Below are 26176 nucleotides of genomic sequence, written 5' to 3' on the forward strand. Positions count from 1 at the left end.
TAGTGAGAAGGACATTCCCACTGAGCCTGGAGTGGTATAACTGGTAAAACTCCCTTTGTAAATCCCTCTTGTTCAACATGAGTGTCACTCCCATTTCCCCAAAGTGGAATGAATTTTTATTGGGGAGAGTATTTTAAGAGTGATAAACAAAAGAGATTCAAATATCTCCTCTGTCAGGTCACTGTGACCTTAGAAAGCTAGAATAAACTATCATTTTGCAGATTTTATTTTTGTCTTCTTTTGTGGGAAATTAAGGACTTGTTTATGTTCTCTTCAAGAGAGATAGAAAACGACTGGCCTGTTCCTTCAACAGTTTGGCTTGGCAAACATTTTCCAAGCATTTCCCCTGTGCCTGGCATCTTAGCTGGGTTGAAGCTGGGTAGAGCAGACATGGTGTAGGTGTTGCCCAGTCCAGAGTCTCTCTTTTGCTGGAACTCCCTTGGGCTGTCAGGCAGGAGGAGTGGTAACAAAGCAGAAGAAATGAGTGGTAGGCCAGGGCATCTGCTTAAAAAATTTTTTTCTAGGAATTTATGACTCATTTATGAGAGTAGGGGAAGCACTGAGCTCCAGAAAGTCAACACCCCTTACTGGATTTACCCCCCAAATTTTAATCTAATATATTGGAGTTTAGATCATTGCTTTTGCTCTTTCTGAGAACTCTGGACTGAAGCTGGGACAAGGGAAGTCTTTTGGCCTCTCTAGAACCAAAAAAACCTTTGTGAAAGGCAATGTAACTTTTGCCAGATCAGGTGTTGCTGCAAATAGAGAAACCTAGATTTCCTTCCCTTGTTTGAAGACACAAACATGGAAGACAAATTTCTATATGGTCACTTATTGACGTACAGGCGTACCTTGGAGATATTGTGGGTTCAGTACCAGACCACTGCAATAAAGTGAATGTCACAATAAAGCAAGTTACATGAATTTTTTGGTTTCCCAGTGCATATAAAAGTTATGTTTACACTGTATTGTAGTCTGTTACATGTATAATAGCATTATATGTAAAAAAACAAGGTACATATCTTAATTAAAAATACTTTGTTGCTAAAAATGCTGACCATCATTTGAGCCGTCATCAAATGGTAATCTTTTTGCTGGTGGAGGGTCTTGCCTCGATATTGGTGGCTGCTGACCGATCAGGTGGTGGTTGCTGAAGATTGGGGGGGGGCTGTGGCAATTTCTTAAAATAAGACAACAGTGAAGTTTGCTGCATCGATTGACTCTTACTTTTGTGAATGATTTCTCTGTAGCGTGCAGTGCTGTTTGATAGCATTTTACCCACAGTAGAACTTTTTTCAAAATTGGAGTCAGTCTTCTCAACCTCTGATGCTGCTTTGTCAACTAAGTTTAATAAAATATTCTAAATACTATGTTGTCATTTCAACAGTCTTCACAGCATTTTCACTAGGAGTAGATTCCATCTCAAGAAGCCACTTTCTTTGCTCATCCATAAGAAGCGTATCCTTATCTGTTAAAGTTTTATCATGAGATTGAGCAATTCAGTCACATCTTCAGGGTCTGCTTCTAATTAAAGTTCTCTTGGTATTTCCACCACATCTGCAGTTATTTTGTCCACTGAGGCCTTTTTTTAAAAATTGAAATATAGTTGATGTACAATATTACGTTAGATTCATGTGTACCAGATAGAGATTTGACATTTGCATACATTATGAAATGTTCACCATGATAAGTCTAGTAACCATCTGTCCCATACAAAGTTATTACAGTATTATTGACCCTATTCCTTATATTACATTCCTGTGCCTTTTTTATTCTATAACTGAATGTTCGTACGTCTTAATCCCCTTCACCTATTTTGCCTCACCCCACTCTCTCCCCTCTGGCAACCACCCATTTGTTCTCTGTATCTGTGAATATGTTTTCATTTTGGCTTTTTTTGTTTTGTGTTTTAGATTCCACATATAAAGTGAGATCATATGGTATTTGTCTCTCTCTGTCTGACTTATTTCACTTGGCATAATGCTCTCTAGAGTCATCCATGTTGTTGCAAATGGAAAGATTTTTTTTTTATGGCTGAGTAATATTCTGTTATATGTTTATATACACCACATCTTCTTTATCTTCTTTATTCTTCTATTGATGGACACTTAGGTTGCTTCCATATCTTGGCTATTGTTAATAATGCTGCTATGAACATTGGGGTGCATGTATCTTTTCAAATTAGTGTTTTTGTTTTCTTTGGGTAAATACCCAGAAATTACTGAATCATATGGCAATTCTATTTTTAGCCTTTTTGAGGAGCCACCATATTATTTTCCATAGTGGTTGCACCAATTTATATTCCCATCAACATTTTAGGAGGGTTCCCTTTTCTAAACATGCTCACCAGCACTTGTTATTTGTTGTCTTTTTGATGATAGCCATTCTGACAGGTGTGAGGAGACATCTCGTGGTTTAGATTTGCATTTCCCTAATGATTAGTGATGTTGGGCATCTTTTCATGTGTCTATTGGCCATATGTATGTCTTCTTCAGAAAAATGTCTATTCAGGTTCTCGGCCCAATTTTTGATAGGGTTGTTTGTTTTTTTGATGTTGATTTATATGAGTTCTTTGTACATTTTGGATATTTACCCCTTATCAGATATATCATTTGCAAATATCTTCTCCCATTCAGTAGTCTGCCTTTTTGTTTTGTTGATAGTTTCCTTTGCTGTGCAAAAGCTTTTTAGTTTGATGTAGTCCCATTTGTTTATTTTTGCTTTTGTTTCCCTTGCCTGAAGAGATAGATCCAAAAAAAAATATTGCTAAGATCAGTATCAAAGATCGTACTGCCTATGTTTTCTTCCAGGAGTTTCATGGTTTTAAGTCTTGCATTTAAGTCTTTATCCATTTTGAATTTATTTTTGTATATGGTGTGAGAAAGTAGTCCAGTTTGATTCTTTTGCATGCAACTGTCTAGTTTTTCCCAGCACCATTTACTGAAGAGGCTGTCTTTCCCCCATTGTATATTCTTGCCTCCTTTGTTGTAGATTAATTGGCCATATAAACCTGGGTTTACTTCTGGGCTGTCTATTCTGTTCCGTTGATCAATGTATCTGTTTTTGTGCCATGTCATACTGTTTTGATTACTATAGCTTTGTAGTATAGTTTCAGTTTGGGAGCATGATACCTCCAGCTTTGTTCTTTCTCAAGATTGCTTTGGCTGTTGAGGGTCTTTTGAGGTTTCATACAAATTTTAAGATTATTTGTTCTGGTTCTGTGAAAAATACCACTGATATTTTGATAGGGATTTTCTTGAATCTTAGATTGCTTTGTGTAGTTAGGACGTTTAAACAGTATTCCTTCTTCTAATCCATGAGCATGGTATATCTGTTCATTTGTTTGTGTCATCTTTTGTTCCTTTCATTAATGTCATATAGTTTTCCCAGTACAAATCTTTTACCTTTTAGGTTTATTCCTTGGTATTTTATTCTTTTTGATACAATTATAAATGAGATAGTTTTCTTAATTTCTCTTTCTGATTATTATTAGTGTATAGAAATGCAACAGTTTTCTGTATTTTGCATCTGCAACTTTACTGAATTTATTTATTCTAATAGTTTTTTTTATAGCATCTTTAGATTTTCTACAGATAGTATCATGTCATCTGCAAACAGTGACAGTTTTACTTCTTCCTTTCCAATTTGAATTCCTTTTATTTCTTTTTCTTGTCCAATTGCTCTGGCTAGAACTGCTGCTACTATGTTGAATAAAAGTGGCAAGAGTGGGCATCCTTGTCTTGTTCCTAATCTTGGAGTAAATGCTTTCAGCTTTTCACCATTAAGCTGAGGGTTTGTCATATATGGCCTTTATTATGTTGAGGTATGCCTTCTGTACTCACTTATTGAGAGTTTTTATCATAAATGGATGTTGAATTTTGTCTGCATCTATTGAGATGATCATATGATTTCTATTCTTCAATTTTGTTTGTTGGGAGTTTTAAAATTACTGATTCAGTTTCAATTCTGATAATGAGTCTGTTCGTATTTTCTACTTCTTTCCGATTCAATCTTGGGAAATTGTCCATTTCTAAGAACTTATCGATTTTTTTCTAGGTTGTCCATTTTATTGACATAACTGTTTGTAGCAATCTCTTATGTTCTTTGTATTTCTGTGGTGTTTGTTGTAAGTTCTCTTTCATTTCTGATTTTATTGGTTTCAGTACTCTCTCTTTTTTTCTTGATGACTCTGGCTAAAGATTTATCCATTTTGTTTGTCTTTTCAAAGAACCAGCTCTTAGTATCGTTGATCTTTTCTATTGTTTTTAGTCTCTATTTCATTTATTTCCACTCTGATCTTTTTTCTTTCCTTCAACTAACTTTGTGTTTTGTTTATTCTTCTTTTTCTAGTTCCTTTCAGTGTAAGGTTAGATTGTTTATTTAAGATTTTTCTTGTTTTCTGAGGTAAACTTGTATTGCTATAAACTTCCCTTTTAGAACTGCTTAGGCTGTATCCCATAGATTTTGGTCGTTGTGTTTCCATTTTCATTTGTCTCTAGGTATTTTTTGATTTTTCTTTTTGATTTTTTCAATTGATTATTTAGTAGCATGTTGTTTAGACTCCATGTGTGTATGTTTTTTGGTTTTTTTTTGCAGTTTTTTTCTTGTAATTGATTTCTAGTCTCATACTGTTGTGGTCAGAAAAGATGCTTGATATGATTTCAGTCTTAAATTTATTGAGACTTGTTTTGTGGCCTAGCATGTGATCTATCTTGGAGAATGTTCCATGGGCACTTGAAAAGAATGAGTATTCTGCTTTTTTTTGGAGGAAGTGTTTTATATATATCTATTAAATCCATTTGGTCTAATGTGTCATTTAAGGCCAGTGTTTCCTAATTGATTTTCTCTCTCAATGATCTGTGCATTGATGTAAGTGGGATGTTAAAAGTCCCCTATTATTCTGTTACTGTCCATTTCTCCCTTTACATTTGTTAATATTTGCTTTATGTATGTAGGTGCTCCTATGCTGGGTGCACATAAATTTACAATTGTTATACCTTCTTCTTAGATCAATCCTTTTGTCATTATGTAATGTCCTTCTTTGTCTCATTACAGTCTTTGTTTTAAAGTCTATTTTGTCTGATATAAATATTGCTACCCTAGCTTTCTTTTCATTTATATTTGTATGGAATATCTTTTTCCATTCTCTCACTTTCAGTCTGTGTGTGTCTTTAGATCTGAAGTGAATTTCTTGTAGGCAGCATATATATGGGTCTTGTTTTTGCATCCATTCAGCCACTCTCTGTCTTTTGATTAGAATATATAGTCTATTTACATTTAAAGTAATTATTGATAGATATGTACTTATTGCCATTTTTTTTAAAGGTAAGGTAACTACAGGAGGAGATGGAGTTAAGATAAAGCTTTTTTTTTAAATTAATTTATGTATTTATTTTATTTTTGGCTGTGTTGGGTCTTCGTTTCTGTGCTAGGGCTTTCTCCAGTTGTGGAGACCGGGGGCCACTCTTCATCGCGGTGCGCGGGCCTCTCACCATCGCGGCCTCTCTTGTTGTGGAGCACAGGCTCCAGATGCGCAGGCTCAGCAATTGTGGCTCATGGGCCCAGCCGCTCCGCGGCATGCGGGATACTCCCAGAGCAGGGCTCGAACCCATGTCTCCTGCATTGGCAGGCAGACTCTCAACCACTGCGCCACCAGGGAAACCCCTTATTGCCATTTTGTTAATTGTTTTCTGGTTGTTCTTTTTATTTCTTTTTTGTTCTTTCTTATTCTTTTGCTCTCTTCCCTTGTGATTTGATGGCTATCTCTTGTGTTGTATTTTGATTCCTTTCTCTTTTGTTTGTGTATCACAGATTTTTGGTTTGTGGTTACCCTGAGTCTCATATATAACAACATAAACATCTATATATTTCACTACTTTTGTCTTTTAAACTTCCTATTAGCTTTATAAGTTTTTGATCTACTACCTTTACTGTATTTTTACCTTTACCAGTGAGATTTTTTCTTACATAATTTTCATATTTCTAGTTGTGGCCTTTTTTTCTGCTTAAAGAAATCCCTTTAACATTTCTTGTAAAGCCTGTTTAGTGGTGCTGAACTCTTTCAGCTTTTGCTTGTCTGTAAAACTCTTTTTATCTCTCCTTCAACTCTGAGTGATAAACTTTTTGGGTAGACTGTTCTTTGTTGTAGGTTTTTCCCTTTTATCACTTTGAATATATTGTGCCACTCTCTTCTGGCCTGTAAAGTTTCTGATGAAAAGTCAGCTGATAGTATTATGGGAGTTTCCTTGAACTTGTTGCTTTTTTCTTCCTGCTTTTAAGATTCTGTCTTTATTTTTAATTTTTGCCATTTTAATTATAGTGTCTCTTGGTGTGGACCTCTTTGGGTTCATTTTGTTTGGGACTCTCTTTGCTTCCTGGACTTGGATGTCTGTTTCCACCCCCAGTTTAGGGAATTTTTCAGCTATTAATCTTCAGGTAAGTTCTCTGCTCCTTTCTCTCTCTCTGTTTTTTCTGGGACTCCTGTCATGCAAAATCAGTATTCTTGATATTGTCCCAGAGGTCTCCTAAATGGTCCTCATTTTTAAAAGTTGTTTTTCTTTTTTTCTGTTTAGCTTCAGTGATTTCCACTACTCTGTCTTTCAGATTGTTGATCTGTTCCTCTGTATCATCTAATCCACTGTTGATTCCTTCTATTGTATTTTGTTATTTCAGTTATTGTATTCTTCCGCTCTGTTTGGTTCTTCTTTATATTTTGTAACTCTTTGGTAAAATTCTCACTGTGTTCATCCATTCTTCTCCTGAGCTTGTTGAGCATCTTTATGATCATTACCTTGAACTCTTTATTGGGCAGATTGCTTATCTCCACTTTGTTTAGTTCTTTTACTGAGATTTTGTCTTGCTCCATCCTTTGGAACATATCCTCCATCTCCTCATTTTGCCCAATTCTCCATGTTTATTTCTATGTGTTAGGTAGGTCAGTTATGTTTCCCGTTATTGGAGAAGTGGCCTTATGTAGGAGATGTGTGATAAGGCCCAGCAACATGCTCCACTGTGATTACCAGAGCTATATGTTCTGGGGGTATCTCCTATGTGGGCTCTGTGCACCCTACTGTTGTGGCAGGGATAACTCCTGTGTGCATGCTGATAAGTGGGGCTGGTTCCTGGCCTGGTTGACTGCAAGGCCATGTCTCATGCAGTAGCTGTGAGCCAGCTAGAGGGAAGGGTAGGCTTCCCATGCAATTGACTGTTTGGCTTGAGGGGGCTTTGGGGATGGTGCTAGCCTCCTGGAGGGCAGGGCTTCCACTGAAGTCTTGAACCCTTCAAAGTCATCCAAGAGGGTTTGAATCAACTTCTTCTAAGCTCCTGTTAATGCTGATATTTTGACCTCTTCCCACGAATCACAAATGAGCTCAATAATATTTAGAATGGTGAATACTTTCTAAATGGAGGTTTTCAATTTCCTTGCCCAGATCCATCAGAGAAATCTCTGTCTATGGCAGCTATAGCCTTACAAAATGTATTTCTTAAATAATAAGACTTGAAAGTCAAAATTACTTATTGATCCATGGGCTGCAGAAAGGATGTTGTGTTAGTAGCAATGAAAACAACATTAATCTCATAGTACATGTCCATCAGAGCTCTTGGGTAACTAGGTGCATTGTTATTGAGCAGTAAAATTTTGAAAGGACTCTATTTTTCTGAGTAGTAGGTCTCAATGGCGGGCTTAGAACATTCAGTAAGCCATGTTGTAAATGGGTGTACTCTTACCTAGGCTGTGTCGGTCCGTTTATGGAGCACAGGCAGAGTAGATTTAGCATAATTCTTAGGGGCCCTAGGATTTTTGGAGTAGTATTCAGTAAATAAGCATTGGCTTCAACTTTAAGTTACCAGCTATATTAACCCCTAACAAAAGAGCCTGTTTTTTGAAGCTCTGAAGCCAGGCGTTGACTTCTCTCTAGCTATGAAAGTCCTGGATGGCATCTTCTTCCAATACAAGGATGTTTCATCTATACTGAAAACCTGTTGTTTGGTGTAGCACCTTCACTAATTATCTTAGCTAAGTCTTCTGGATAAGTTGCTGCAACTTCTGCTTAGCACTTGCTGTTTCACCTTCTGCTTTTATGTTAAGGAGATGACTTTTTTCCTTAAACCTCATGAACCAACCTCTGCTAGCTTCAGACTTTTTTCTGCAGCTTCATCACTTCTCTCAGCCTTCATAGAAATGAAGAGAGTTGGAGCCTTGCTCTGGATTAGGTTTGACTTAAGGGAATATTGTGGCTGGTTTGTTCTTCTATCCAGACCACTAAAACTTTCTCCATATCAGCAGTAAGGTTGTTTCACTTTCTTATTATTTGTGTGTTCACTGGAGAAGCACTTTTAATTTCCTTCAAGAACTTTTCTTTTGCATTCACAACTTGGCTAAGTGTTTGGTGCAGGAGGCCCAGCTTTCGGCCTATTTCGGCTTTCAACATGCCTTCCTCACTAAGCTTAATCATTTTTAGCTTTTGATATAAAGTGAGAGACGTGTGACTCTTCCTTTCACTTGAACACTTAGAGGTCATTGTAGAGTTATTAACTGACCTAATTTCACTTTTGTTGTGTCTCAGGGACTATAGAAGCCTGAGGAGAGGGAGAAAGATAGGAGAATGGCTGGTTGGTGGAGTGGTCAGAACACACACATTTATTAAGTTCACTGTCTTACACGGACACAGTTCATGGCACCCCAAAACAATTAAAGTAGAACCATCAACAATCACTGATCACAGATTATCATAACAAATACAATGATAATGAAAAAATTTGAAATTTTGTGAAAATTTCACAAATGTGAAAATTACCAAAATGTGACACAGAGACATGAAGCGAGGAATAGCTGTTGGAAAAATGGCACGACAGATTGGTTCCATGCAGGGTTGCCACAAACCTTTAATTTGTAAAAATGCAATAAAACAAAATGCAGTAAAATGAGATAAGCCTGTATACAAGATTTTCTGTTTGCTGTCTTTCTTGGCTCATCCAGCAACAGTTAGATGAGCAGGAATGGACATGAGCATTTGCAGGCCAAATTGTGACTGTTAGTATGCTGGGCTGTTTTTATTCAAATGAGTGGTGTTAACTCCACAGAAATCTAAGTAGTCTTAGAGATAAATTCTTGCTTACATGCACAGTAAAGAAAGAATGTGAGTAGTTGAAAGTTTTATGGAGTTGGAGGACTAGAGTTTTTCAGAGGGATTGATTGAACATTGAAATTATCAGCTCTTCATCAAATATTTTTAAACATGCATTATTATTATTCTTTTCTGTCGACCATGGGGCCAAAGTTTTGTTTGCGTGAGTTGGCATAGATGTGTGTCTGAAGAAACAAAAGAAGGGAGGGATTGAAAACAAAACTACATAAAAATGGAAGTTTGGGGCTGTATTTCATGTTTTCTTTTACCCTTGATATTTAATAAAGATTATTTTCCTTCTGTTACCTTCCTCTGTTCCAAGGTTGTTGCCCCAGGCATGTTCTCTGGAAATGGGAATGATATGCATTTACCATCTCCAGATTTAGGTATTTTCCTCACAGTGCTGGTTTCTTTGCTTAGCTGGGATATTCTGGGTATGAGCCTACAGTTTAGAACCTTTTGAGCTCTTGGGTTTAGACAGTTCTCAGTGATGTGTGAAGGAATTTTGAATTGAATATTGTCCACAGGTGAATAGGGTTTACTTTTGGCTGAAGATATAGAACCTCAGTGACCCAGATAATAATATAGACATGACCCAAATGTTAGGAACTTAGCCTGTGCAAACCCTGACTTCAGAACATTTAGTGCGACTTTGTATAAAGATTCAGACCTTCTGTCATCCATTAGCGTAGTACACTGATTATGGTGTTCCAGTGACTTGATTCTTGGGAGTAACATTTACTGCTACCAACCAAGGATTTAAAAAAATCCTTCCTGTGGGGAAGGATGCCCATGGGGAAATCTGAAGTCGTTCCCTGGGTTTTCCCCATTTGGTTTTGGGAAGTTTCCATGACCTTATATAATAACATATAACAATATAGATTTTTCCATTTTCATTTTTGACATAATTTTGTCCCTTATTCTTTCTGTTTAGGGTCTACCTCTAAATTAACAAACAGTAGAAATTGTCTACTCCATTTAAAAAGCATTCTGAACAATTTAAGCTAAAAGAACACTTTGTTTCTTTTGGGTGGGTATCAAGAAAATTATATATATTTATAAAATTCTTTTCCGGCAAGGGTACTTAAAAGCATGTATTTGAAATTAAAGGTTTTTTGAAAAATGGAGCTGTGCTTAACAAAATAGTCTTTTAAAAATTTTACAAAGGGAGCGTTTACTAAAAGCACAGGAAATTGGTAGGCAGAGTTTGTCTCTGATAAGAGAACAGATAGAGACCATAGAACAGAACAGATAATAGAATATATAAGACAATGGAATAATACCTCAGATTGGACTTTTATGACCACTAAGCAATACAGAAATATATAGTCCTTTGTGTGGAGAATAATTTAACTCCAAATATGATATAACTTCTTACCCTCTGTTGTGTTTTATTACACTAAGATCCTGACCCTTTTGGACATGAAAACCTTGTAACTGTTTTGGTCAGAGTCATTTTACAAAGGATTAGGTACTTACAGTGAAGAAATACATTGGAGCTATTTTGGACCATATTGGTGCTTATTGTTTTGTAGATGTGTATCAGTGTATATACCCACGGGGAAAATAGTACTGTACAATAAAAGCATACTATCACTCTAAGACACTGATGAAAGAAATTAAAAATGATACAAACAGATGGAGAGATATACCATGTTCTTGGATTGGAAGAATCAACATTGTGAAAATGACTATACTATCCAAAGCAATCTACAGATTCAGTGCAATCCCTATCAAACTACCAATGGCATTTTTCACAGAACTAGAACAAAAAATTTCACAATTTGTATGGAAACACAAAAGACCCCGAATAGCCAAAGTAATCTTGAGAAAGAAAAACAGAGCTGGAGGAATCAGGCTCCCTGACTTCAGACTATACTACAAAGCTACAGTAATCAAGACAGTATGGTACTGGCACAAAAAAACAGAAATATAGATCAATGAAACAGGATAGAAAGCCCAAAGATAAACCCATGCACATATGGTCACCTTATTTTTGATGAAGGAGGCAAGAATACACAATGGAGAAAAGACAGCCTCTTCAATAAGTGGTGCTGGGAAAACTGAACAGCTACATGTAAAAGAATGAAATGAGAACACTCCCTAACACCATACACAAAAATAAACTCAAAATGGATTAAAGACCTAAATGTAAGGCCAGACACTATAAAACTCTTAGAGGAAAACATAGGCAGAACACTCTATGACATAAATCACAGCAAGATCCTTTTTGACCCAGCTCCTAGAGAAGTGGAAATAAAAACAAAAATGAACAAATGGGACTAATGAAACTTAAAAGCTTTTGCACAGCAAAGGAAACCATAAATAAGATGAAAAGACAACCCTCAGAATGGGAGAAAATATGTGCAAATGAAGCAATTGACAAAGGATTAATCTCCAAAATTTACAAGCAGCTCATGCAGCTCAATATCAAAAAAAAACCCAATCCAAAAATGGGCAGAAGACCTAACTAGACATCTCTCCAAAGAAGATATACAGATTGCCAACAAACACATGAAAGAATGCTCAACATCATTAATCATTAGAGAAACACAAATCAAAACTACAATGAGGTATCACCTCACACCAGTCAGAATGGCCATCATCAAAATATCTACAAACAATAAATGCTGGAGAGGGTGTGGAGAAAAGGGAACCCTGTTGCACTGTTGATGGGAACGTAAATTGTTACAGCCACTATGGAGAACAGTATGGAGGTTCCTTAAAAAACTAAAAATAGAACTACCATACGACCCAGCAATCCCACTACTGGGCATATACCCTGAGAAAACCATAATTCCAAAAGAGTCATGTACCACAATGTTCATTGCAGCTCTATGTACAATAGCCAGGACATGGAAGCAACCTAAGTGTCCATCAACAGATGAATGGATAAAGAAGATGTGGCACATATATACAAGGGAATATTACTCAGCCATAAAAAGAAACGAAATTGCATTATTTGTAGTGAGGTGGATGGACCTAGAGTCTGTCATACAGAGTGAAGTAAAATCAGAAAGAGAAAAACAAATACCGTATGCTAACACATATATATGGAATCTAAAAAAAAAAGAAAAAAAGGTCATGAAGAACCTAGGGGCAGGATGGGAATAAAGATGCAGGTGTAGAGAATGGACTTGAGGACACGGGGAGGGGGAAGGGTAAGCTGGGACAAAGTGAGAGAGTGGCATGGACATATATACACTACCAAATGTAAAACCGATAGCTAGTGGGAAGCAGCCGCATAACACAGGGAGATCAGCTCTGTGCTTTGTGACCACCTAGAGAGGTGGGATAGGGAGGGTGACGCAAGAGGGAAGAGATATGGGGATATATGTATGTGTATAGCTGATTCACTTTGTTATAAAGCAGAAACTAACACACCATTGTAAAGCAATTATACTCCAATAAAGATGTTTAAAAAAAAAACATACTATCTTAGCTTAGCATTCACTTGGAATTTTTATACCTATGTTTTCTGCATTTGCCGTTTAGATGTAAATTATTTGGTTTCCGTTCAAACCATTTAAATCAATTCTTACCATAATACACATGGCTTAAGATTCACGGGGGAGGGTGTTTCTTTATTCATGCAAATTTTAAGATAGGAACTTCCAAAGATGTTTTAGTTTTGTGAAGATTAAAAAGTATGGTTCCACTTTCTCAACTGTCCATCCCTGTTAAAGGCCAGGAAATTTGCACCATTTTTTCCTCCTTATTTTACTTTTCTACTCCTTACACAATATGAAATCAGAATTATTAGGCACAGTCACATTTGGGTATCCCCGTGCTTATTAAAATTGGAGCCTTGGAATATTTTAAACACATAAACCGATTGTTGAGTTTGTTAAAGGGTTTTGTCAAAGTTAGAGATAGTTAGTTCATTGAATATTTTATGAATATTGAGTATACCTGCTGCGTTCCAGGCACTGTTCTAGGTCCTGGTTATACAAAGATGATCCAATCATGGTCACTACCTTTAGAGAATTTGCTCAGAGGTGGAGAGAAATTGATGAGCCTGTATTTATAATGCATCTGCCCAAGATGTAAGGGGAGTACAGAGGAGGGACATTTAAATCAGATTGGAGGGTCTCTGAGGGCTTCTTAAGGAAGGTAATGCTTTCTTCGTGATTTGAAATATAAGTAGGAGTTAGCAAGATGGAGAAGGAAGAAAGGGAGGGGAACTATTTTCCAGGTGGAAGAATGTATGTGTGTGTAGAGATGATTATTAACAAATTGTTCACATATGATTTATAAGTATATGTGTATTTTTCATATCTTGCATTTCATATGGAAGAGGAAGTCCATTTTCATCCCCAAAACTAAGAAATTAAAATTTAACTCATAAGTAAATTTTTTCTGCAGTCTTTAAAAATACAGCAAAATAAAAGAAAAAGAAAAAAAACACAGTGCGTAATATATGTTAACATAGTACAGCAAGTGTGCCAAATTTTGTTTTTTGCAATAAATCCAACATTATAAAATAGGACAAAAATTGGAATTTTTAAAATGAAAGATTATTATAGATTCACCAACTCACTGGGATGAATATCTTTATAAAACAAAAATGCTATTAATAATTTAAAAAATACCCTTATGTATAAATTCAGTTTTTTGTTGGTTATATTTTCTTAAATCAAGGCATACCTGCTTTTGAAAAGTAGTAATATTTTGCTATGAATCTTATAGCTTAAGCCTTAATTTCTGTGGGTCTGGTATCATCATCTCTTAAGTAGAAAACAAATGTTCTATTAGATGATACCTTTAAGGGGCATAGAAATCCTCGGAATGCTATCAGGAAAATAAAATTAATATCTCCCTTGTTTCATTTATGTGCCTTTTAATCAAGGCAGATTTCAAGGAGGAAGACAGATGTTTCTCCATTTTGTTTTTCTTTCAATGTACTACTTGGGATTTGAAGCTTCTGCACTTCTTCTGTTTGTTTGGATTTTTTTTTTTTTTTTTTCATGGCTTAATCCCAAAAAATGGAATAAAAAATTTAGCGAAAGCTTTGTTGTTTGAAATTGCAGGGTGCTGAGAGACTTATTGCAAATCCCTGATGTCTCCCTGTCTGCCCTCAATTCTCCTATTTTTGGTAATAATGCAAGCAGTCATTTTAGAAAACTTTGCTGTGTTCATTTTACTGAGCCTCTTCCAGCACCATGTGCCTGAAGCAATAGCAGCCAGCCACAGCCAAGGTCCTAGGGCATAAACTCAGACTTCATCTTTCTCAAATGCTGCTACTTGAAATTTGCATAAACGTTGAAAAGAAAATTAAAAGGGCCTTCTATGCCTCCTCTTCACATATTTTAGGAACCCCAGCCATTCAAGGCATTAAAATGTCTTTTGAGTCATCAGTGGATGTAAAAGCACAAACAGATGCCATCCTGCAGACAGAGGGAGCAGGATATGAAAAAAATCATGTGAGATAGACGACAGAGGCTTATTTGAAGAGGCTACAAAGCAACAAGTAATGCCAATTTAAAACGATTACATGTTAATGCAACAAGTGAAACACATTTGAAGGCTGCTCAGATTACACCGGCTGGGGTGCAGACTTAATTACTCATGTTAGAGATTTCTAAAACAAAGGGAGGCTTTTAAACCAGTCATATGTAGCTGGCATGATACTGAAAAGCCCTGGAAAACCTAGGTAAATGCCTAGAGGAAGTTTTAAGGACAATTCCATTAAGTCTGGATATCTTGGGCCTGTCCCTAAATGGGCAAATTCCTTAGGCACTGGAACTGGTAAAAATCAATGACAGTTTATTCTGTTGTTTGCAGTATTTATATACAAATGAGGCTGATAAACTTTACTAGAACCTTGTCTGGACTGAGTTATACTTAGTGCTAAACAACAAAGGTTTGTGTTGTATTTCTTAAAGGTTCTGTCTGGAGTGATTCTGAAATTGATATTGAGAGAGTCTGCTAAAGGTATACAGTAAAAACAATTTTTATTTTACTCCTATTTATCTTAGAGTCATTTGGGTAGGTCATTTTCTATCTGTCCCTATTCCTAACTTCCCTAGATTGTGTGCACCATGAGAATAGGAATTGTTTGATCCCTGTTTGATTTTCATGCAGTGCTTAGTAGAGGGCCACACTCAGAGTAGTTGTTCAACAAATAGTAAAAGCACCATATGAAAACTGAATGACATTTTTGCTCATATATAGTGTTATTTTACCTTTCATGAATTACTTCTCCCTGTGCTTGCAGTGGTATACCTTTTTTTTTTTTTGAGCAGTGAGTGACTGCTTTTTGTAGTAGTTCAGGATATCTTTTACTAGACCTTTATTGGTGGCAACTGGGAAGAATTTATTCCATTTATTGATATTATGTCCTAAATTGCTTAGGGCTCTTCTATTTTTCCAGATTTCTCAGTTTGTTAAACTGGGGTTTGATTGATATAACAAGTTCCTCTAAAGCCACCATTTATCATGGAGTCAATAACAAAGAATTTAAGTACCTACTATGTGAGCAGTCCTTTTTTGAGCTCTTACTATGTGTCAGGCATTGTTCTAGGCTCTTTAAATGTATTAATTTAGTTCATTCTTGCCAGGGCTCTGAGAGAGATTATTTTGTACATGAAGAAATGAAAGTACAAAGAGGATACAGAGATAGATAGTAAATGGTGGGGCTGGAATTCCAACTGAGATCCTGATTTCAGCATTTACGCTTTCAATCACTAAACTATATTGCCTCAAATATACAGAAGAGAAGAAATGGTTTCTATCATCTAGGAACTTAAAAGTGTAAAAGCCGAGAGAGTTAGGAGACAGTACAGAATTAAATGCTAAATTGTGAGTTATGAGTGTTACAAGGGTAGGGGTTGGCCTGTGAGGACAGAAACGTCCAGGGGAAGCTTTGTGGGCCAGGCAGAAGGTGAGCTGGACCTAGGAGGACAGAGCAGAATTTAGATTGTAAAGTGGAAGTGGCAATCAGAGGAAGCTGAGATGCTAGTGGAGGCAAGGAACTGAGTTCACAGTGGTCTGTTCAAGCAAGAGGCTGCATTCAAAGCGGTTCGAGGTGAAATGCTGGGCGCATAATGTAGGCTGCGATCTTGAAGGCCAGGGTGAGGGCTTCGACTGGAAGAAGGAAGGAATGACTCATCCCTGGAAGAAAAAGTGCCAAGCTTGGCTCTGTACCTACCGAAGGTACTGCATCCACCTCTCAACTGGTTCTTCTGAAGCCAAGCTGAGAATAAGTTCTGAAAACTAAGAACTGAAAGCCACTGCAGATGAGCGAGTGGTGGACTGACACTTGTAACATTGTCATTCTGGAAGGTTAGATGGGATTAGAATAAAATCCTTACCATTTGTGGGGGAGCTGAGAAAATGAGTGGCTTCGGCCTAGTCTAAAATGGGGTGACTTGCATAAGCTTATATAAGAAAGGAAGAAAAGCCTTCACACACTGGAACATTTAACAGTCTTGACTTTTTTCAAACACAGATCTGGTTGTGTTGCTTTCCTTGCTTAGAGCTGCCCAGGAGTTCACGCTCACCCTTAGAGTAGAAGCTGTAATCTAACCCCTGCCTGCCTTCCTTGCTGTTTCCTATTACCCTCCCCGTTGTTTAATAATTTCTAGCCATACAGACATGGAATACCAGTCTCATTCCATCTCCAGGCCTTTACGCTTGCTGTTTCCTCTGCTTGGGATCACTGTTTCCCCATATCTTCATGATTCTTGTTCATTTAAGTCTTAGCTCAAAGGAAACCACCTGAGAGAGGCCTTTCCTAGTCACTTTATCTAAAGTAGGTCCCTACACCTCCAGCCTTCCTGATTACGTTGTATCCCATAACTGGGTTCTGTTTCCAATAGAATCTATCACTTACCACTGTGAGATAATAAATAAATTTACTTATTCATTATCTGTCCTTCCCTAGTAGAAATAAGGTTCATGAGGACAGGGACTTTATTCTGTTAACCATGGTTTCGCTGACATCAGGGCCTGCACCTCACATAGTAGACGCTCTGTAAGTACTTTTTTTTTTTTTTTTTTAAATGAATTTGGCTGCTCCCTGAGGCTTGTGGGATCTTAGTTCCCCGACCAGGGATTGAACCCATGCCCTCCGCAGTGAAAGTGTGGAGTCCTAACCCCTGGACCTCCAGGGAATTCCGTCTGTAAGTATGTTTCTGAGTATTGGAAGACTAGTCCCCAAATATGCAGTACAGAAAATGTGTGAAAATTGGAAATATTCTAGATATTGTGTCACATTGCCAAGTGATGGAGTGATGAAATTGGAATCCACTGCTTCTTTTTGTTTTTGCCCCTTTTGGGGGCAGGGGGCACGCATATGTATGAGATTGATATTCGTCAGCCAGCATTTATTGAGTAACCCTTGTAGCTTAAGATGAAAATTCGGGAAAAAGTCACTCCTTTTGTGAGTGACCGGTTTCTCTGAGTCTATTAAAACAGTTTAATGTCTAACTGATACGATGGAACATTTCACTTTTTACTTTACAAATATAAAGCTGTTTTTAATTTTATTGTTAAATTTAAGTGTTTTATGTTGGAGAATAAAGTAAATTGAATTTTGAAATGAGATCTTTTCCAGCCTCACTCACTGTCATGGTTTTTAGTTATCAAAGTTTTAACTTCTATATTTATGACAAATAATTACAGTATTCATTTAGAAATAGCCTCTGAGCAAAGTTGTGAGTCTCAAATTTTACTTTTTTTTTTGTTGTTGTTGTTATTCATCCAGGCAATATATTGTCGTCTAGATCATCCAAGACTTCTGGTGGATTATATAGTCTTAGGGGATTCCTTAAAGTGGCCCATCATGCCTTAGTACAGGTGTTGTCTGCAAGTGTGGCCCCTCAGAGCAGCGGCATCAACATCACCTGGGAGCTTGTTAGGCATGCACATTCCCAGGCCCCCTTTAGACTGACTCACTCAGAAACTGGGGGGGTGGAGTCCAGCAATCTGTGTTTTAACAAGCCCTCCAGATGATTCTGATACACACTAAAGTCTGAGAACCGTGGCTCAGTAAATGTTAAAGGTTCAAGGTAGCATGATCCTACGGATCAGCCAGATGGCATTAATTATTAGCCTTGTGAGCCTACCTCCTTTTTGGTCCCTGAATTTGATTGGTTCACTAAGGCTAGGCTGTGAAGTTATTTTCTAGATTGATTGCCACATATTGACTTTAGGTTGTTTGTATTTCTCTGCACCTGTCACTGTAATGATTTGCCAGGATGCTTAATAGGAACAGACTGTGATTTTTTTTTTTTTTTTTTTTTTTGCACCCATGGCTTTCTGAGTCATGGGTGGCTGGCTCCTTTTGTCCTTCTGGGTAGATTTCTCTAGGTACCAGGCATGCCATTCATCTACTTTTAATGAGGGAGTTGTCACTGTTGGATCACAGGGAATCCTTCAGCAGCATTTAGTTTACCCCAGTTTGGTTTACAGGTTGGGAAATTGAGCCCCCATGAGGTTGTGCTTTTCTTGCAGTAGTGCAGCTAGTTTGTGGTAGAGCCAGGGTTTCAGGACTCCTGACTCCCTCCACTGCCCCAGGATTCCTGCAGGGGGGAGGCCAGAGCTGTGGCTTGCTCTGGGCTGCAGGGGGAGGACAGAACTCTGGCTTGCTCTGGGCCTGCGGGACATTCCTTTCCTATTTAAAGAAAAAAGCAAATAGAAAAAAAGTCAGGAAGTTCTCATTGAAACTAATAAAAGTGTCTAAAGAGAATAAAAAAATCAGTTTGAGAACTTTGGTATGGAGGAAATAACCTGACATTAACTGTTTTAATTATAGTTGTTGCATTGGGCTTATCAGTGTGGGAAGAGGGAGCATTTGAGCCCTACAGGGAAGTGGGATATGGACAAGAAGATGACCCTCTTCCTGAATATGCCTGCTCGGGCTGCAGCCTAGTGACTGCTTGTGTGATACCAATAGCTGTCATGGAGACGGGGCTGGACTCAGTAAGGCCCAGCAGTGTCACAGCTAGTGCTATGGAGGAATGCCCCATGAGGAGGCCTCTTAACCTCCTTGGCCTTCACTTTCTAATACGTGGATATAATAATACCTATTTTGCCCCTCTTGAGAAGAAAAATGTCAGATGGTGGGAAGCACTGTATTACTGTAGTTAAGAGCACAGACTCTCTCATGAGATCCAGACTCCCTAGGTTCAAATTCTGGTTCTTTCACTCACTGTTGTGACAATAGGCAGGTCACTTATCCTTTCTGTGGGATGGGTTTAATGAAATTAACTACTTCATAGGGTTGTTGGGAAGACTGAATTAGTTTGTGTAAAGGGCTTAGAACAATACCTGGTATTTAGTAAGTGCTATGTGTTAGCTGCTATTGTTATCACTAGTTTTTAAAAATATTATTACCTCAAGAGCTGAGATTTTTGTAAACATGTTCTCAAAGGGTTTCATCACTTGATAACAGTACTGGGCAAATAGAAGGCTCCTATGCAGTAATTGTTAATGGAGGATCTGTTCTAACATCTAGCTTGTGCCTGGGCCCTGCTGTGAGAAGAAGCTGGTTTTGGTGCCCCGGAAGGGCAGACCTAGAGCCTCTGATATTGCAGTTTATTCACAGAGTGGTACGCACAGAGGAAACTCAAAAGTGGAGACTTCTCGGTTTTGCTTTCAGGTATTTATACATGAACCATCCTAGGAGATGAAGAGCTTAATAATCTTCCAGAAAAAGTTCATGGACTTCAATTTTGATTTTCATTGTTTGACAAGGTTTCTTTCTGTCTTGCCCTTCCAATTGTTATTAGTATTCTTGATAAGCATTTTGGTGATGAAAATTCCAACTCTAAAAGCTAAACAATCAAGGTACTGTAATTATCCAGCAAATGAGGCTTTGGGTAGCCTTCCTCCTCTTCTGGCTGAAATCAATGAAAGTTTCTACTATTGCTGTTTATTTCTGGATAGTCTGCTTTTGGGAGGGATTAGGATGATGAAGTACCTTTTTATTAAAGGGACTAGGGTTCAAGAATTTGAGAATTATTGTTTTATTTATATATATATAATTAACTTTTCATTTTCTTTGCTTTTATCCCCCCTCCTCTACAATCTCTATTTATAGTCTACTCCCCATCTTTGTGTGAGCCCCTTAAAGTTAGAGATTATGTTTTATTCATTTCTCTATGAATTCCATTTCCCCTTTTTCCTCTGGATCTTAATGTAGTGTCTGGTACACACTAGGCTCTCAAATATAGTTTGTTGAATGAATATTATTGATGTTTCTGATTATTTCTTGAAGTGGCCTGTTTTGAAACTTCACCTGAGGCTTAAGTAATTCATTAATATCATGGTGACCTAGTATCTACCCAGGTCTTCCTAAATATTCATTGATGAATCCTTACATTGCTCATCTGAAGTATCCAAATCCCAAGATGCTCATGGCATATCATGGATAGTATAGCTTTAATTTTCTTAGTATCATTGGGAAATAGGGATATAACAGCCAGAGAGATAGAGGCACAGAGAATTAAGAGTATCATTCGGGACCACAGAACAGTTATCGTGGGAAGAGACTCTTGGGATGAGCTTCTGTACTTCTGTGACCGCAGGAGCCAAAAGATAAAAAGATGATTAAAACTCTAAAGGGAAACCTAAATCGAGTTGGATATGGGAATGAATGTTGACCTGGATTGGATGATGTTTCTTTGATATCTGAGGGTTATGATTAGTGACTTATTTCTAATGTGTATTTGTTTTCGTTTCTAGCATTGCAATGTCGGGACGGCTATGAGCCCTGTGTAAATGAAGGAATATGTGTTACCTACCACAATGGTACAGGGTACTGCAAGTAAGTTTTTCTCTGTTTTTTTCCTTCTTTATGTATTTTATTTTTCCTCAATAGGAAATTGGACAAGATATGGTAATACTATTCTATTTTTAATACTTCTGTGAAATGTTACTGGTTCTCTAACTTTTCTGATGTAGTTTTTGTGGGGGATGAGGATGTGGATGTCAGATAAATGGTTAATAAGAACTTACTGTCTTATCTTTTTCATCATGAAAAAGACTTTCAGTGAGTAGCTAGTTAAATATAGTGAGTACATTCTTTTACATTTTTCAGTTTAAGGCAAAGCCTCAGAATCGCTTCTCAACGTGTTAGCCGTGATCATGTTTTTAAGTCAGACCAAATAGATGTTAACTTTAATTCTGCCTACTGTAAGTAAATACTACAGCCATGTGAAACTTTTAAATCTAATATAAAAAATCAATTCTGAAAGAGAGACTGTGAGAGAAGATGCACACATGCTTGTAGGGATGGGGTGGGGAGCAGGGGCTGTGGCTGAACGTCATTATATAGGTTTAAAAGAATAAGGATGAGGAGTAGATAGGACTAGGGGGTTTAGGCTAGTCCTCAAGAGCATTTCTTTTCTTTCTCTCTGATCATCCTCTAGTGTAGCCATACTTTTTGTTTGAGGAAACCTGTGAGGTAATCTCATAAATTGCTTCTCTAGGTTGCCTATGGATAATTTTTTTCCCCCTTCAACCTCAATTGAAAATTTTTGTTAGGAACATGTTTCCATTCTGTTTCTTTAATGGAAAATAAGATTTGGTAATATGACATTTATCTTCTTTAACACTTTTATGGGATATGTTTGTTCTTTGCTTTGGTAGAAGTATTTGCTTGATAAGCATTTTTTAAAAATTAATTAATTAATTTTGGGCTGCATTGGGTCTTTGTTGCTGCGCACAGGCTTTCTCTAGTTGCGGCGAGCGGGGGCTACTCTTCGTTGTGGTGCGGGGGCTTCTCTTGTGGAGCACAGGCTCTAGGCACGTGGGCTTCAGTAGTTGTAGCACGTAGGCTCAGTAGTTGTGGCTCACGGGCTCTAGAGCGCAGGCTCAGTAGTTGTGGCGCACAGGCTTAGTTGCTCCGCAGCATGTGGGATCTTCCCAGACACAGGGCTCAAACCTGTGTCCCCTGCATTGGCAGGCAGATTCTTAACCACTGTGCCACCAGGGAAGCCCTTGATAAGCATTTGAAGTGAGTTTATCCAACATGGTTTTGTTTCTTTTCTGGATATTTAACTGAAAAACATAACTATAATAATGACATTTTTCCAATCAAGTCTATTCTGACAACAGGATCTAAGTTCTTTAATGTTATGAGCAAGAATTTTCCTAGTCAGAAAAAATTTTCTTCACCAAAGTGAAAATATTTTAAGCTGTGATGACAGTAAAGCTTAACAATAGGTTGTTTGGATTGGAATAAATATAACACTGGAAATGAAATTTTTTATGTAACTGATTATGGGCTGTTCACTTAGTTTTTCTAGCTGGGAAAAAAATCCAACCAAAAACATGTGATGTAGTCTTCTCTAAGAATGGAAACACAACTGGAGATAATAAGGAAAGGAACTTAGTACCTTAGAATTGGCCACTGAAATCTTGTTAATCTCTTTTTGGCATCTGGTGTCTTAGTTACTTGCTTTATTCTATTATTTATCTCTCTCGTGGTAGTTAACCCATTATACTATGATCATTTGTTGATGTGTTTGTTTCTCCCACTAGAGTGTGAAGTCCTGGTCTTGTGTGCTTTTGCACAGTTAATGCCTAGTACAGCGCCTGGTATGTAGCTAGCACTCAACGATATGTTTCTTGAACCAAAACTGCTCAGTAGATATCATTCACATGTCTTTAAATCTGTTTGTCTTAAGTAAGTAGAAACTGGTCCTTTCCTCTGAGAATTTTGTTGGCTTCATGTAGCATTCAGGATGGTAGTACTATACAGAGAGGCAATTTAGTTCTATTTAGAGATAATTCAACTTGGTGACTTATGTAGGGAGAATTTCAAATACGTTCTAAGTGTTGGCCTACATATTTGTGGTCTGACATGGGGAAAGAGGGCTGTAGAGGAGACCAATCTCTGAGCACTTACCAGGAATGGACACTAAGGGTCATTTTGGGGAGAAAACAGATGTGTGAGCTGTTAGTCTCAGACTCTGCAGCCAAGGTGAGAGAGACAAAGTTGACCCTAGGTTTTGGAAGAAGCGTTGCTAGGAAACAGGGAACTCACTTTGTGATTTACAAAAATGGAGCTGCCTGAATTCTGTCCCTGGATACTTGTTAATTATTGATGGGGTGGGTTGCTTATGGATATAGTTCTGAATATAGTCCTGGACATCCCTCAGATGTCTTCCAACCCTGTTGTGAGGGAAAGAAGCTTCTAGAGAAAAGGAGAGTAAGGGAATAAAATGGGCAAGGCGATCTTTTCGGGAGACCGATGTGAACAACAAAACTTGTAAAAAGAGAATGTTTCTCTACTTCAATAAAAGTAATGTTAGCATCTTCAGGAGTATCAGTGTCAACATAAGTGGACACAGGAAAAGCAAGAACAATATCAGGGAAGCCAAATCAGTCATTCCACAGTGCCATGCCAGCCAACCTCCACAGAACGTTAAGCAAAATTTAAGTAAAAATAACATTTATTTAGCAGACCTTTCAGTATATCTTCACCGGCTTTGCTTTTTTTCCCTGGGGAAAGAAGTTACTCCAGCTTGCTCAGTAAATACTATTTTCACAAAATGGTAATAAATATTAGAACACTTAGAAGGTTTATAAAAATTACATCAGATATGCAGGACATATGATTGTCTTTTTATTCATGAGATTGCTTACTGGATTAAGAAAAGAAAGCTGAGGCCAAATTTTTTTTACTGGGGTGGGTGGGTAGGAGTTAATGGAAAATATTTTAAAGTAGAAGGTGTCTGACTGTCTCTTTAAAGAGCATAATGTTATTGATTCAGCTAAATTATAATGGTTGTTTATGGAAGTTACAGAAATCCTTGATAAGATCACATAGACAGATGAGAATAAGTACTTTTAAAGGTTAGTTTTGTACACAGCTCAACTGTTTTTTCTAACTGTTAAGAGTCTAAGTACTCTATCAGTCTGTGATTAGATTGGGAGCCAGACAAGGAGAACCGGTGTAATCTTGCATAAAACTCAATTATTGCTCCTAAATAGTTGTTGTCATATCTTAATAAAGCCCTCTCACTACAGAGAGATAAGGCATTTCATTCTCTCGCTTGTCCTACTGGGAGGTGTAAATACATAATTAAATTTGGCTGTCATTAATCACTTTCAAGTTGTTTTCTCAGGCTTTCAAATATAAACCATTCCAAATCCCACTTTGATTAAAAATCGTGGGCAACTCAGGTTCACTAGAATGTTGGGGGTGGGTGAGGTTATGATTTGTAAAATTCACAAAATGTGTATTTTTAAGGACGCATCTCTCATAGTTATTTAAAGTCCTTGTTTGCCAGTTCTTTAACATCTGGCTTGTCTTTGGATGTGTTTCCATCAACAGCTCTTTCACTCGACTGTGGGTACAGTTTCCCTTTACTTCATGTTTATGGTAGTTTTTATTGTTTTCTGGACATTGTGAGTGATGCATTTTAAACTTTATCTTCTACTAAAGAATGTTACTGGAAGATCACCTTGATGCTATTTGGGCTCTGCTATGGGGGGGTCTGTTTTGCTCTTAGTCTGATGGTGCGTCTTGGTCTAGACTTGGGCTCTAGATATAATCCTTACTCCCAAGGTATGACCCCTCAGTGGGTTCAGTGGAAAGCGTGAGGTTTTTACCATATTCTGGGGTGTATCCCAAGCCCCTCTAATTTGGTAGGATTTAAAGTAAAACCTCTGACTCCCCAGAGTCATGCTCAGTTTTTCAGCCTTCCAGCTCTTGCTTTCCATTGTGTTCCTAAATATCATCTTGTTGTGGAGTTATATTACATATTTTAGGGCTACCTCCTCTGTGGTTCTGTTTTTTCCAGGATTTCTCCTCCTCAAATTTCAGCTACTTTGACAATTCTAGACATCTTTGACTCTTTAGCTCAGTAAAACTTCCATTCTCTGCTTGCTTTCTGTTTCTCTTGTGCTTCATGAACTGGGGAATACCTTCAGGGAACAAGGTGTATAAATGCATGTTTCGTATACGTAGTTTGTTTTTTCCTTCGAGGCTCATATCCCTTCTAATTTCTGCCCGCTTTGATTGCTCTCTGGTACCTTTAATATTTTGTCTGGAGTTTATAATTATTATGAACGGGAGAGTTGATCTAAGTTACTTTGCCATTATTTTTAATGGTAAGAATTATAATTTTAAAGGAGTCTTTCAAAGTTTTCTACATACCACTTAGGAGGTAACTAGCACAATATTTGTTAAACAATGGAAAGTCACCATGAGCTATATAGGTTCCTGTGGATGGGTGATTGCATTTGAGAATCTCTACTTTTTGCCAAAGTATCTAACTAGAAACTACATTTTAAAGTAAATTATTATAAATAGAAAATGTTATAAAATATAACCGTGTCACATTTTACCTAAAATTTATCTATTAGCTATAAGAAACATTAAACTTTAACAACTAACAATTTTCCTTGCCAGGATTAGAGAGTAGTGTTGGTGGTCCAGGCCTCCAAAAGCCATCCAACAAAACTGGAGCCATTGCCTTCTTTGTCCTCTTGATAAGTTTCTGTATAGTTGTGAGAGAATACAATTACTCAGAATCTTCCAGAGCCTTGCTTATAGTAGAGGATGCGTTATCAATGTTTGTGTTGTGGCCGTACTGCCCTAGAAAGGCATTTTCAAAAGTCATGGCTGACTCAGCATTTTCCCCTTTCACTCACCTTTTTGGTGAGTGCTGTTCAAGGGCAGATCAAAGAAATGCACTGGGAAAAATATCAGCTGTTAAATCACTTTCTCTTTTTCTGCTGAAACTGGTTCTGCCGGCAAGGTTCCTTCAGTTGAGATAAATAATACTTTAAGGCAATAGTTCAAAAATCAAAATTAATGCAAAAATTATGATTAAAAATATCCAAATTTTTTAAAAAGATAAAATCAGTACTGCTGATTTTTTTCTTTTGTGCCAGGCTCCTGTATGGTTCATTCTGGAACTGGTGAGTGGATTAAGGCATCTGGAAGAGCCCTGCTTGGTGACATGGAGAGGACAGGTTTCTATGCTAGATAGACTTGAATTTGAGCCCTAAATCCTGTCAGTAATTGGATCTTTTGGCAAGCTGAAGAATATTATGCTAGCTAATATTTATTGAGCACTTATTACATACTA

At 37.4% G+C, this 26176-nt stretch overlaps 1 protein-coding gene across 1 annotated transcript in view; it reads left to right on the forward strand.

The window, feature by feature from the left end:
* The window catches only part of NOTCH2 (notch receptor 2), a 180616-nt gene that overhangs the window by 35136 nt on the left and 119304 nt on the right, over positions 1 to 26176 (forward strand). The window contains exon 2 of the mRNA XM_082368744.1: positions 20817 to 20898. Within this exon, the coding sequence (XP_082224870.1) occupies positions 20817 to 20898 (82 nt within the window). The remainder of the gene's footprint in view (positions 1 to 20816; positions 20899 to 26176) is intronic.

Source organism: Balaenoptera borealis (genome assembly GCF_965194805.1).
Source record: "Balaenoptera borealis genome assembly, chromosome: 1".
NCBI classification, from domain to species: Eukaryota; Metazoa; Chordata; class Mammalia; order Artiodactyla; family Balaenopteridae; genus Balaenoptera; species Balaenoptera borealis.